The following is a 16,050-nucleotide window of genomic DNA, read 5'->3' on the forward strand; positions in this document are numbered from 1 at the left end:
TGAATGATATTGCTGCAACTTAGGTAAACCTGTGACAAGGTTTCCCATAGATGATAAAGCTCTATAATTCAGGTGGCCTAGTCTTCTATGCCAGACTTCATTTGCATTTGTTGCTTCACGAATTAGGGCTAGGTTGGGCTCTGTGCATAGCTCATACAGATAGCCTTGTCTTTGACCAATGACTTTAGCTTTCTTGATGGAAGAATTTCTTGGCCAAGCCAACACCTTGTTCTCCATGAAGGTTACTCTGTATCCGTTATCTTCTAGGGCTGATATGGAGACTAGATTTCTCTTGATGCTGGGGACATATAGTACTCCTTCGAGTTGCAATGATATGCCTGTCTTCAGTTTGATGGTGCAGGAACCAATTCTTCTAACTGGATGTGAGGAATCATCTCCGATAGTTACTTCCTCATCATTCTCCTCCGTCATGGAGTTTAGCACTTCTCTAAACCCTGTAATGTGTCTGGATGAGCCATTGTCGATCACCCAAGAGTTAGACTTATTTGATGCATGGCTTGTAAGTGCTGAGTAGAGGACATAGTTCTGGGAGTCATCTTCTCTTTTAGATTTTCTTGCTTTGGCAAATGTGGCTTGTTTGGCTCTCTCTGGACATTTGGCAACAAAGTGCCCGAACTTGTCGCACCTATAGCATTGAATATGTGATAGGTCTCTCTTTGAAGTGTTCTTGCCTTGATGACCCTTCCTCTTCCTAAATTGCTTCTTCTTGGTTGTCTTATTTGTGTTAGTATTTAGAACTTGAAGGTCTTCGTCTATGTTCTTTTGTTTTATTCCCATCTTGTTCAATCTTGATTCTTCTTGGAGACAATCATCCCTTAATCTTTCAAACTTAGGATATTTGGACCTTGCACCGATGCCTTGGACGAATGTACTCCATCCACTAGGCAACCCATCTAGAGCAATGAGTGTTAACTCTTTGCTTTGGATCTCGTAATCCAGAGTTGCTAGTTCATCTCTTAGAATTGATATCCGCATAAAGTAGGTGTTGATTGTCTCCCCCTTGTTCATGGTGATATGATTTATTTCTCGTTTTAATGTCAGAGTTCGACTTGCATTTGATATCTCAAATGTACTTTCAAGTGCTGTGTGATGTTTTCTTATGATGGGCATTATGTTGTTTCTCACCCCATCCCCATCAACTATTATTTTAATTGCCTTTTCATTTCCCTCAATCCATGCTGTTTTGTTAGGTTCATTTTCAGGTTGATCATTTTTAGTTTGAACAAATGAATCCACTTTGTTCTCCTTTAAGATCATTTGGATTCTGAACTTCCAGGCTGAAAAATCATCTCCACCTCCGAGTCTGTCTTCGAATCTGATAGCGCTGACCATTGGAGAAATGTGATGTAGTATATAACCTTGTTCTTAAATTATTCACAAAATTGAATAGCCTTAGGTTTGATCAACCTGGCTCTGATACCATGTAAAAGTATAAGCAATTTTCAATTTGAAAACAAGTTATATATGAAATACAATATAGTGTATTTATTTCTTTTATTCACAATGTAATATGTCTGATTGTTATTTCCTGCAGATGGAGAGAGAACATTAATTGATTCCGATGTCCTTCTCCAAGCAAATGAATCGGGTTATATAAGATAATGGGGAAGACCAAGAGTTGCCTTGGTCGGTTATGTCCTTTGGACATAACCGATCAAGATAACCCTTGATCGCATCCTATCATTACCCAACCGACATGATGCTAATTAACCCGATATAAATCGGTGCCTTTACATGATTCATATTAACGGATTGTTATCGGTGTAAATGCATAACCCGATAATATGTATCGGAAACTAAGGCATCCTTAACCGATTCCCAATCGGTGGCAGTTAAACAAGCCAGATATATTAATTGGTGCACTACTAATCACATCCGATAATATATCGGTGGCATCTTTATTAAGTGCATATAGATAGTTATGAAGGAGTTCGATAGATCATGATATATCAATATATATTAATATACATATGAAGTAATTATTATTACTTCATATATATATTCATACATATTCATACATTTTCAAGATCGAACATATATATATATCTGCATTAATGCTATCTGATGAAAAGGGGTTTGTATCAGTTTTATCTGACCAATGCTATTTGTATCAACACCCTTTACACCAACAAAGATATAATCTGTATGACTGCATCCATTCACATTTTGAATCTTCCTTATCTTAAAAGTAAAACAATATCATCAAAAGTATATACTTAATATCAAAACTGTTACACCACATCGAGACACTCTTACAAATCATCTCCACAGTATCTCAAGCCATCCACTTTGCACAGTCATCACATGAATTCAGAATCGAAACAATATGATGTTTGTTTCTTTAGCAAAGAAAGGGACTTCAACGTCAAAGTAATAGCAAATCATTTATAATTTCTTCTTCAACATTTAAGCCATGGACTTGCAATCTGAAAATCACAGTTTACAGAAGCTTTAAGAACCCAGCCGTTGTCGCATTTCCCCACAAACCAATACCTTCAAGTGCTCAGCAAGAAGAAAAAATACACTTAAAAACATGCACACTCCATTAGTTGATGACACACGAAAAGCATTCAACTTCGCACTCAATATACAAAGGCCATGTTTTTTTTAATAAAACATTCACTCAGAAAACCAAAACTCATATGAGAAGAGTTACATATCTTTTTCAGATGCCATCCCCCCAGAAAACGCCCAAGAAAATTAGGGATGAATAACGCAGCAACAACCATGCAGCTCTGCCAAGTCAGAGAGAATAATCCGCTCAGCAGCTTCAACACAAATTTACCTCAGCCAAGAAGAAAACAGCAAAATCTGAGCAAGCATGATACCCACTTGGAGCCAGAGGCGTTATAAAAAACTGAAAGAGACTGAATGAACTCAGTCAGAGAAATATGTTTCAGATTCCTCCTGACAGATTCTCTCTCGAGGTGACAGTATAGTCTTATAAGAACTGAAAATAAGCTGTGAAGAACATTCTTCAGACATGACTGCGAAGCCAAAGACATCAGATCAGTTACAGAAGGGGCCTGTCACAAACAAGCAATACACACTCAATAGCTGTCATTATATTCAACTTGAATTAAATCTGAACAATCTGAACAGGATGACCGAAATACAGACAAAGCATATTCTGCAACCATCCATATGGCAAGTAATAAACTGCGAAATAAGTGTTGGCACAATGCCATCAAATAGACAGCTGATCTGAAATCATAGACATCAATGACAATAAGTTTTACAGATGTTTCCTGCTGGTGATGCCCCCAATTTGGTTGGGGACGTTACATAGGTTCTGTTGCATTTATTTGTGTGATGTTTGACAATCTATTTGATGGAAAAAGAGCTGTTTGGAGGATATTTTAAATAGCTCCACAGACTATCCCTATGGTTTGTAGTCAAGAGTTCTAGTTTATGTAGAAACTGGTGCTGTTATTGGATGATTCAACTCATTCAAGAACTGGCGACACGCTTTGGGTATATACTTTGATACATGATTTTGTTAAGGAGGTTTAGAATATGGGAACAATGAATTGCTCCATTATCAAAAGACTGCCTTATTTGAATAATCATTTTAAGTCCTTAGCTGACTAATTGTTTTAAAGGTGGTGTTATTGCTCTGCTCCTGGCTCTTTTCTAAAGTAGTGGGTGGACACTGTGCTCCTGGAAGTAATGTGTGTGGCTGTGCTCCCCCAGCACATTTTAAAGGAGTGGGTGTTGCCAGGCTCCCACGCCTGGGTGGAAGCCAATGCTTTTTGAAAGTAGTGATTGAAATGTCATAGCTGGCATCTTATTCCTTATTTACTGATTTGTTTTGGGAATGAATTAAAGAATCTTATTATAAAATTTTGAGTTTTGAAGATATCAAAACAGCTCCTTTTTTGAATTTTCCCCTGATACTCATTTGGTGTGTAAAAATGCTATCACTAGTGTTCCTATCTTACACTTAGTGAGTATTAACTATTGTTTGTAAACTGCTGATGCTTAAGTTTGTATGATTTGAAAGACATTTTTACTTGAAAAATTTCCTTTCTGTTGTCTTCCCAAGTGGAGTAATTATTGCTATTGGCAATTTATGTCATTCAAATGACGCAGATTTGCAAATTGTTCGTTTTTTTTCCTCTTTACATTTTTATTGTGTAAACCACAAAGCTCAAGATTGTGAAAAAACAAAAACAAATAGTTATTGTTTTCAATTTGAATAAGTTATGGGGTTCAAGTTTATTATTATCCACTGTCTTTGAATATGCTGAAATTCAGCTGATTTGAAAGCTAATCATGATCATCACCTGTTTTGTTTTTAAAGTAAGTGTTACTACTCCGTTACAATTTTTATTTTATAAAATATGTTGCTCCTGTTGACAGGGCTGTAGATCACCAGTGGGATAGTGACATCTTTGCAACTGCTGGTGCTCAAGTTGACATCTGGGATCGCAACAGGTTGCTGTTATTTCTCATATTAAACTCCTAAAGTACTCTGTTGCTTAGCACATTCTGACTATTTAACTTGCTTTGAAAAAAGGTCAGAACCAATCAATAGCTTTTCATGGGGTGCTGATACAGTCATATCTGTGCGGTTTAATCCTGCAGAAAAAGATATTTTTGCAACAACTGCTAGGTATGCAATAAAATAGTGATTTTTCATTATAATGTTTGTATGATTTTTGGAACTACTCTTATGATCATGAAACTTGGTTTTGGCCTGATAAAATTAATGATATTTAGAGTTTTCTGCAGTGTATTTATGTGTCATAATGCTATATCTTATGCAGTAAACACTAAGAGTTTTAGATTCCATTGGAGACATCTTTGTATTTCTAAATCAATTGAATTTCACCTCCAATTTCTTATCTGCTTTGTTTTTGCTATTTAATTATTTTGATTGTTGAAATTGCCTTAAAAAGTTTGATGATAGTTTTTTTTTTCCGGTGAAATTGTATATTCATTAGCTTTTGCATTGCACTTAGTATCATCATCATCACGATGATTGGAATGAATACTGGTTCAATTTAATAACAATTTAGATGGGTACACATGCAAGGTTCTCTGATAATAAAGAATACTTGGGAACTACTCTTATGATCATGAAAATTCGTTTTGGTCTTTTAAAATTAATGATATTCAGAGTTTGCTGTAGTGTATTTATGTGTCACAATACTATATCTTATGCAAGAAACACTGAGAGTTTTAGATTCCATTGGAGGCATTTTTGTATTTCTAAAGCAATTAAATTTTACCTTCAATTTTTATCTGCTTTGTTTTTATTATTTAATCATTTTGATTGTTGAAATTGCCTTAAAAAAGTTTGATGATAGATTTTGCACCTTCAATTTTTTTTGGGTGAAATTGTATATTCATTTGCATATTGCACTTTGTATTATCATCATCATTATGATTGAAATGAATAATGGTTCAACTGTAATAACAATTGAGATGGGTACACTTGCAAGGTTCTCTGATAATAAAGAATTAGGGTTTTTGGAAGGGATCACAGCAGGATTTAAATGTAATAAATATTTTGTTCTCATCTTCATATCTAATTATCCATTTTATTACTCCAACTTTTCAAATTGCTTCCATGGTGTAATGTCCCCTTTTGGGATTGCCCTAAAATCACGAGTTCCATTAAAATAAGAAATGTAATATAGTTAGAGTTATAACTTTACCAATTAAAATGTTTTAAGCAAGATAAATCCTGGTTTAGGTTCTGCAATCGTGCTAGACAATATTGGTAATGTAAATCATAAGACCAATTATTTCTACAAGGGTTAGGGATCAAACATGTATATATTAATAATCATCTTTATCCATTTAGATAAATCATGTAACATCTATAATTCATTTTTAGACTTCAACCATAATAGGGGCTGAATGTGGGGAGCACGATAGGGTGCCCAAAGCATCCCTCACACTAAGCCCAAGGGCAATACAACACCCCCTTGGCCCACATGTGGCAGGTACATCAGCCATCCAACATGGGATGGTCTACCTAGTGGGGGAGCTGCCCTCCCAATTCATGTCACCTTATTCCCCTGCCAATGATTGTGACTTCTCTTAATTCAAATCCAACAATCAACCATTGTAGAGGTTGGAGAGGAAACCGCAATAGAGCGCCTCAAAATCCTCTTATCTAAGCCCAAGGGCGGAATACAATAACCCCTTGGCCCACATGTGGCAGGCATGTTAGCAATCCATCACAGGGTGGTCTGCTTAGAAAGGAATTTCGTATCTGCTCTCCCTCCTTGTATTTCCTTACTCACTTCTACATGATTGCTTGTTTGGGAATAAGTAATTTAATGACTAAGGAATAGCATTTCCATGAAATATCTGAAGTTATGCATTATATATATTATACAAGTCATTTGCAGATCTCTTTGATGAATGCTGGCTTCTGTTCTTATTTGATGAGTGCAGATTAGATAATGTTTTCTGATCTCCTTTCCTGATTCGATTCTATATATAAGACTTCTGCCTTCCTTCCCTCCTCTTTCTCCAAATGAAGTCCTTCCTCATATAGCCCTCAAGGAGGATGTAGAGTCGTAACCTCTGCATAAGAGTATCTTTTCCACAAAAGAGATGTCCTTTCTAAAATAACCACTGGCCCTTCACTAATTGTTCCTTAATCAAAGTTAATAACACGTGTATGTGCTTTATCCTATTGTATACTGATTGCTTCAGGAATGCCCAGTGCTGAAGTGATATGCACAACATGAACAACCAATAGTTCCCTGATTCAATATACAAGTTGATGCTCAGAGAAAACTGCAAACTGAATTGCGAGTACTCAGTAGCGAAGACCAGCGTTAAAGATTGGAGGAGCCACCCAAGAACAGACCTTCACCAAGAACAGTCCACACTATATTTGGAATGTGCATCCTAACTCAGAGTTGCTGCCATAAAGGAATCTCTTTGCCACAATTTAGAGAAATTGCACCAATACTCAAAACATTCCATGGACCCAAATAAGTCTAACACTTAGTAGAAGAGAAGTTGCTCACAGCCAAAAGCTCGCAAATACCCAAGCTTACACCAATAAGGACAAATAGATCATGCCAAGTAGGATGAACCTATGATTCATGCCAATATATTATGTCTGCCAGGAACAAGAGAGGATTGATGCTGAGGATGAAGCTTCATAAATACAAACAGTAGCACCAATATGTCCATGCCTTCTCATTTTTAATGAATCGGTTCAGAATAAGAAGCCCAACCTCGCTAAAGCTTCCAATGGTGGATCACGGGTTTTCCCTTAAAGAGACTTCAAACTTCAATGTCTTGCACCCTGCTATTGTCCTCAAAGACTTCAAACTTCAATGTCTTGCACCCTGCTATTGTCCACAAAGACTTCAACGCCATAGAAAGATTGAGTCCCATGCTTAAGTTAGTATCGAGTATTACTATATTTGGGTCAGTCTTGCACTAGTTAATTGTTGACTAATGTTAGCTATAAATAAATATTTATTAAGTTTGACCTGCTTAGAATGTTTTACTTCTCTCTTTACGGGAGGCATGACGCATAGGTAGATTAAGGTAATTAACACACCCATAATATATGTCCCATGCTTAAGGTAGTATCGAGTATTACTATATTTGGGTCAGCCTTGCACTAGTTTTTTGCTGTGTAATGTTAGCTATAAATAACTATTCTATTCAGTTTGACCTGTTTAGAATATTCTACTTCAATCTTTATGGGAGGCATGACACATAGTTAGATTAAGGTAATTAACACACCTATAATATATGTCAACATTTACCCAATGCTATCAAACAAGTCAGGGGATGGATAAGAAAGCTTGAGCAAGGGCCATTCCAAAGATAAACAATGTTTATGTCTAGATTTCAATGAGAATCAATTTAGAAGCATTGGTATTGAAGTGTGAAGCCATTTAAGGTCCAATGTTTATGTTTAGATTTCACTGGAAATCAAATTTAGAAGCCTTGGTATTGAAGTGTGAAACCATTATAAAGCCCAATGCATTCTTCTAACAGTGGTACTGTACACACACACTATTAACGGATAAGCACCTAGCCACAAGCATAAGCAGATATATAGTTTTTTTGCAATGCATAAAAGTTTTGATCAAAAGGATTGAATGATGGAAAGGTTACCTCCCATAGCTGGGGACATCACTGGGCCCCAGCTAGTTAAGGTTACCACTAAGGATGGGAATTTAAGCATGTTACATGTGTCCACAATTTAAACTGCTCTATCACTCTGCCCCCTAAGCGAAGGTTCCAACTTGGTTATTAGGACATATGGAGATAGTGATAATTACTCTTATATCATGACAATCTGCTTATGGAGACTAAATAATTAAAGATAAATAAACTAATTAACTAATGAGATAATATTAATTAATAATCACTGAATGTTAAAATTTGGATTCTTTAGTTTCAAGCGGAATGTATGAGTTGAAGGCTTCAAGGATTCATTGAGCGTCCAACCATTGTCTTCTACTTTTGAAGCAATCCTTATTCTTCTGATATGGTTGGAACCTCAAGTGAATCCTGACTGCCTTAAATTCAGACTTAGCCAGGAAAAAGAAACAATCCTCGTTACATTTGTTTTGGATTTATTGATTAATTATTTAATTATTAAATAATCAATCAATTAATTTAGAATTAGGAAAAAATTAAATGATCTGTGATTATGATGTATTTATTAGGATTGAATTGCATAGGTTTTGATTCAAACTCATTGACCCAAAAACTCTGCAGTTGAACCCTGATAAAAGACATCATAATTTGATATGCTGTGAAATTCATCCTATTTGTCAATCTGGGATAAAATAATGTGGACTAGTTGATTGTTTTTTCAGTTATTTAGTTATTAACATAGTTGCAGGGAGATGTGTCTCTGACCTCCTGGGACACTTCTCGAGGACTGGGATGCGTTTCTGGTGAAATGCCTGTGGAGATGTCTTTGCTTGCAGGAGATGTTACGTTGATGTTTCCCCACTTTTTGATTTAAAAAAAAAACCTGAAAAGCACGAGTTTTCATATGAAAATAAAAAAAAAGAAATTGAGAAAACTGGAAAACATCATGATATTTTCAGTGTTAACCTAGCACATTTTTTAAAATTTATTAAATTGTATTAAAAAATGGCATCTACAAGTAACCCCATCTCCTATTTTTTAAAAATAGACGTATCGGTATTGGTACTGATCTCCCATATCAATACCAGCACCTGTCTCTTGGCAACCATGGTTATTGACTAATAGTAATTATTTATAAATAAACAATTCAATTACTTAATCATTTAATTGGTTAATGAATTTACTAATTCTAAATAATTAATTATTCTCCCTAATATTCCTTTATCTAGGCCATCTTCCTAGCTCACTCCATCCCTTTCTTTTGCTCAAGTATAGGCTTCATTCTTACCTTGATTATGTTGAGACATGGACCAGCTAGGACTCGAACCTAGGACCTTCCATACGCTGCTGGAGTGCTCTACCACTGAGCTACTGGCCCCTCTCTTGGACCAGTCCATCGTCGGTCTGGGTGTGGCTTATTTCCAACACCAACACCCCCCCTTAAGCCACACCTCTCGTGTGCTTGGGGCTCCTAGCCTGAACCTGGCTCTGATACCATGTTGATTAAAATAAAAATCTGACTATCTTCTTTTGTATGGCAGGTGAGAGGAGCATTTATTATTTTCTATGTCCTTTCTAACGAATGCCATTCGATATATGTATATAACAAGCGGGGTACGATCAAGCAATGCCTTGATCGGTCATGACCGATCAAGACATTACTTGATCGTGCCTCTTTGTTAATACCAAACAATGCATATTAATTACCAATGCCAACCGGTATATGTTTATACTTTAACACTCGATGACTATCGGTGTTTGGATAATCTTAACAGACGATAACTATCGGCATATGCTTTAACCCTAACAGCCGATAACTATCGGCGTATGCTTAGCAACCGATAACTATCGGTAAACTTTATCATGCCACCCGATATTAATCGGTGCACATATAACCCAATATCAATCGGTGTCAACTTATATTAACACCCGATACTAATCGGTGTTTGGTTAATTCGATTTATCATTTGTTTACTATTAATTATGTTAACCGATATAAATCGGAATGCATTAGCATGATTTAGTAATCGGTGAACATAAATAATGATATAGGATGATTATCGATATTAAGCATTTGATCAAACTGAATAGATTAATTATATGCAAATGAAGAATGGTTATCAAGTGAAGGATTAATAACTTGAAGGTTTTCATCATAATTATCGATAGGATAAATGATTGAATGAGAGACTTCATTTATCTCTCATTCAATCATTTATCTTACCGAAGCTATCATGCATTAACACTCCCTCTTAGCTAGGTAAGATACATGCAAACAATATATTCAAGCATCACAATTCAAATGATAGTTAGCATTCTTCACTCAATCTGACACTCTAGAAGATCATATCTCCTAATCACATGATATGAAGTATCACCTAAACACGTGATACAAATGTCCATCACGTCAATCTTGTGATGACAGGATATCACCTAAGCATGTGATATCAGTATTGCCTAAACACGCAATACTTAAGGATAATCATATGAGAAAGATTTAAATTCTCATCTTTATCCAAGTTGTGGTATGTGCACAAACACCTTATACAAATGTCATATCACCTAATCACATGATATGAAGTATCACCTAAACACATGATACAAATGTCCATCACGTCAATCTTGTGATGACAGGATATTACCTAAGCATGTGATATCAGTATTGCCTAAACACGCAATACTTAAGGATAATCATATGAGAAAGATTTAAATTCTCATCTTATCCAAGTTGTGGTATGTGCACAAACACCTTATACAAATGTTTTACCACAACAAAATCATGGCACATCCATGACACACCAGAGATCCAACATGATAACTGGTTTGGACATTTTAAGATCGTCACCTTATAATGTCTACATACAAGTGTTCATTATCTTGAGAGATCGTCACCTCTTAGATATGAACCCAGGGGATAAAATCCAAAATGTCCTTTCATGACAAAGAAGTTTACACATTACACATCTTATTGATATGCAAATACAGATTACAAAGCAAATTACCTTTCTATCATACCTAAACCTTTTCTAAAGTGATCAACCTTCACTCTGGAAAGAGGTTTGGTCAGAATATCTGCAGTTTGATCTCCAAGGGAAAACCCTCCTACTTGAGGGAGAAACACCTAGCATAAAATGTCTTCTTTATATATCAAATATGTCTAGCAATAATGCAAGATACAGGCCCAATATATGTTGCTTCACTCCTTGAAACAAATTTCACAAGAACAAATCTGATTGGCCTTCTTCACAGGATTGATCTGCTCTAACTAATATATAAACTGCTCTTAACATAAATTGAATGGATCAGAGAATGAGTTTGCATCTTCTATATATATGAGGGAGGCACCATCTCACAAGGGGTCGGTCCTCAATGACACCATATGTCTCTTCACAAGGGTGGCCAATACAACATCAACACTCCCTCTTAGCTAGGGAGGAATCCTTGTTAATAATATAGTCATGAAATGACATCCACCATGGCTACTCCTAGAGGGTGGAGCACGATTCATCACGGTACTCAACATGATGAGATCCATCATGACTACTCCCATGTATGAGCATGCATATGAACACAAGTGCCCATCACGGAGTTGCTCAACGTGATGTTTTCATCTCATCATGACGTTCACCATGACTACTCCTAGAGGGTGGAACAAGGGCCGTCTCCTCAAACTTCTCTCTCACAGAGAAGAGTTTATTAATAAGGGCTTGCTCCTCAAACTTCTCTCTCACAGAGAAGAATGCATTAAGCATATCTTCATGATGGTGTGGCTCCCTCTGAACCTGATATCAACCTTTTGACCTCCTTGTCTAAGGTTGCTTCTGATGAAATGTTAAACTCCCTTTGAATCTGATATCAACCATCTGACCTCTTCTTCGAAAAACCAGATTGCAAGGACAAATTGTATGGGTTCTTCTTCTTCGATAAATACTTACCGCCATTAACTCAGTCCTATGACTGCAAGCATCGAGTTCTTTCTCCCTTGAATGAAATCTCTTATGCTTCTTGGTCTGTCCTTTCTTTATCTCAAAAGATCACCTGCAAAACATGACTTATAGAACTCTGGCATTTACTTAGCAAATTCACCACCAGTAGCATAAACAAGAGCCCTTATGGTCAACATTGCTTCCTCATGGACTGTTGCACTTCTGCAGGCAAATACTTGATTATAGAATGGAAATGCGAAATCTCAGAATCTCCACTAAAATCCCCTCCACATTCTTCCTGAATTCTTCATCACAAATAGTACTTCAAAACTCTATAGCCTAAAGAGCAACAAGCTCTTCATCACTTTTAACTGCTTTTGTTGTGATTCTAAAGATGTCTTGCATGTAAGGGGCAAGTTTCTCATAGTACGTTGAAGAGATCGAAACAAGATAATCAAATGCAGCTTGTCGTGTGCGGACACCTACTGACAATGTTGATTCACAAATAACACGCATAATGTAATTGCATGAATTAATAACTACATATGAAATTCATGACCATTAATCAAACATGGATTACTTATCTCTTTGTTTATTAGTCTTCCTCGCAATCCAACAATTGTTCATTCCTGATTCTTTTCACTTGAAGATTTAGATCTCATTTGATGGTTGCTCTTTGATACACATACTTTTAGTTGTTGTGTTCATTTGACATAACCAGGATCTGTGAGATGTTGAGCCCATATGCCATGCACAAGACACTCAACAGTATCAATGTGGCATCGATCTTCCTCAATAATCTTACCAGCCATGCATTCAAATGAAGACCCTTCTCTGCAAATCTGTACATGCTATGGAAAGAGAGCATTGAATTGGTTTTGTCTACAGTAAGACCGTCGCTTCTCATGTCGCTCTTTGACTGGCAAATATATGAGTATTGTTTCCAATGTTGTGGCACTAGTGCCAAACAACATTAAAGATAAACCTTAATGCCCACTTGAATAGATGGAACTACCAATCACAACACTTGCTAAGTGATTTGATACACAGACGATCTATCGCCGCCTCCCTTGAACTTTCGTTGTTGATCAATTTTATTTTATTTTTTTTATTACTTCGGCAATTTGCTTTAGTTTCATAAAGACATTTGTGACTGCATCTTGTTTAGATGTAATTGCATCGTCCAGAGGTGTCTGTTTCCGGTCATCTTGAACATCTACTTCAGCTCCCTTCTCAAAAACAAATGAAACGTATTTGCGTGACCCTGTCGAGAAAACAAGATGAAGAGAAGTCTCTCCATCTTCATATTTGTTTGGAGTATTTATCAACTGTTTTCCTCCATTGCATTCCTCTAGCAAAAATCCTACAACTTTTTATAATAGCATCATCTTCAATACACCTTACAACATCTAGGGTTGTCAATGCATTATCTATTAAATAGACTGATCCAACCCGAGCTTTGCAATCTAATAAACTCATTACTGCCAATATAACATGTCCTGCCTTCTTTTCCAACCGACTAGGAGCATGGCCATCGGCTACAACGATTAGAAGCTTGTTTAGAAGATCATAATTTCCGATCTGGTTGTTGCTCTTCCACATTGCATTGCTTTGCAGTGTCTGCTTGGAACATGGAAGATCATCTCTCCTGCATTTTGATGCTACATACTCTATCATCTTTGCAGTGCAATTGTATCCGTAACTGTGTTCACCGGGTGTGTGTACTATGTCATCGCCTTTGCAAAAATTTGAGACAAAAAATTCCAGATCGCATCACAAGGGTTTCAACTCCATTCACAACTAGAAGGAGATGAAACTCACAGAGCCTGCGATAATATCCATCAACTTATGCTTCAACACTCTATGAATGTGATAGACCTCTTCATGCGGCATGTTCGAACCCATCCTCGTACAGAAAGGCACTTGACAAGATAATCTTGTCTCATGGTAGGAATGCCCGACAATTGATCATACAGTCGTTGTCGTCTGATGATAACAAGGCACTGCAAACAGAGTGCACTGGTTACTCCTGTGATCTTATGGACAGTTAGAGACACATGTCCGCCATCAAACTTTGACTTGCAACCTTCCTTATTGCCTTGTTCGATTCACATAGAATTGCTCCCTGGTGATTCGACAGAGAACTTGGCTCTTAATGTGCAAACTGCAGTTGATTCCCTGAGAGTAGAGTCGATCTCCCTTAATATCCAGATTGCATTTAAAATAGGCAATCGAGATATCTAAATCACCACACTCAGAGAAGTTCCGACCTAGATGAGGAGTTGTCTGATTGCTTCAACAAATCTGATGGCGCTAGCCATTAGAAGAGTTTTGATGTTGAATATATGCTTGCTTGAATTTTCCACAAAATTGAACAGCCTTAGGTTCGATTTAACCTGGCTCTGATACCATGTTGAGACATGGACCAGCTAGGACTCGAACCTAGGACCTTCCATACGCTGCTGGAGTGCTCTACCACTGAGCTACTGGCCCCTCTTGGACCAGTCCATCGTCGGTCCAGGTGTGGCTTATTTCCAACACCAACAAATTATGGGTTAGAATCCATATGTCAAACTATTTAAATTATGAGTCACAAGTTTGGGTATGGGTATGCAATTATGGTGAGTTTTTATTTTTAATTTATTTTAATTTGGGGCGGGTGAGAGGGGGGGGGGGAGAGGGGGGGGGGGGGTGTGTGTTGGGTTCATTTTGGGTATGTTTGTTCAAGAAAACATGTAAATATATACATATTTTCAGCCTAAAAGTAGGAATTAAGTTTAGAATACCATGTACCATGCAAACAATGTACAAAACCAGCATGGAAATTTAAAAAACTATTTCAATGTCAATTTGTCGAGCTCGAATGTCATGATAAGATATTCATTATTTAATTGTAAAACAATAAAATTAGCAATTAGCATAATATCTACTCAATAATCACTTAAATAAACATGGAAATTAGTGAATAACATGAAGATCTAATTTAGGAATCAAACATTTGAGTAAATTTTTACTTTTTCGAGACAAAAAATGATTTTACAACTCTTTCTATTAGTACACGTTCATTTCAAAATTTAATAATGACTATAAAGGTCCAATTATTATCATTATGATTACAAAATCACACATCATGGGATCATGTTTAGAATGTGTGTGTGTGTGTGTGTGTGAGAGAGAGAGAGAGAGAGAGAGAGAGAGAGAGAGAGAGAGAGAGAGATCCACCCTGCTACAAAGCATAAAGCTTCCTCCTGCTACTGTATTGGAGAAGCCCGACCCATCACAAAGGTTCCAGCAGTATGTGGCAGACATGCAAGATGGATTTTATTTCACTATGCAAGTCATTGACAAGCTAGTATACCTATATGCTCATGCATCATATATCTGATATGCTTGTCCATTGCTAAACACATTGTAGGAGAGGATGAAAAATCAACTGAAGTAATGAATTGATGCATGGAATTCAATAACATTCAATGTTTACTACATAGAATAATCAATCTTACTGGGTCATTTGTTAATTATTAGGTATACAATCATTGAATAATAGTGTAAATTATACATTTAGAATCTTCGGTATTGTCTTTGACATGAAGAAAAACCTACTATCTATGAGTCAGATCACTAAGAATCCTAATCTTTGCGTAACGTTTCAAGGAAACAAATGTATGGTTAGCTGGTAACTACTTTTCTAGATAACAAAGTTATTGTCGTTGGCATTGGTGAGAGGGGACTATATAATTTGGCTGATCTTGAAACAACAAAGGCACATGCACTAGCAGTAGTTGAGAGTACCGATAAACTTTGGCATGAAAGATATGCTCTTCTTTGTTTATGCTTAGTAAGATTGATATGGTGAATTTGAATCATCTATTCAAGAAAGTTAGAATGTGTGCATAGGGTGTTAGGTTGGCAAACAAGGTCAACATCTGTTTGATGCTGATAAGGCATAGTGAGTTAAAGGGGTTTTAGATTTGGTATATGTTGATTTGCATGGTCCTATGATGACTTC

General features: G+C 36.6%; 1 protein-coding gene across 1 annotated transcript in view; it reads left to right on the forward strand.

The window, feature by feature from the left end:
• Positions 1 to 16,050, forward strand: part of LOC131073640 (uncharacterized) — a 92,794-nt gene that overhangs the window by 62,026 nt on the left and 14,718 nt on the right. Inside the window, exons 9-10 of the mRNA XM_058010139.2 lie at positions 4,384 to 4,458; positions 4,541 to 4,636. Of these exons, the coding sequence (XP_057866122.2) occupies positions 4,384 to 4,458; positions 4,541 to 4,636 (171 nt within the window). The remainder of the gene's footprint in view (positions 1 to 4,383; positions 4,459 to 4,540; positions 4,637 to 16,050) is intronic.

Source organism: Cryptomeria japonica, chromosome 11, assembly GCF_030272615.1.
Source record: "Cryptomeria japonica chromosome 11, Sugi_1.0, whole genome shotgun sequence".
Taxonomy (NCBI): domain Eukaryota; kingdom Viridiplantae; phylum Streptophyta; class Pinopsida; order Cupressales; family Cupressaceae; genus Cryptomeria; species Cryptomeria japonica.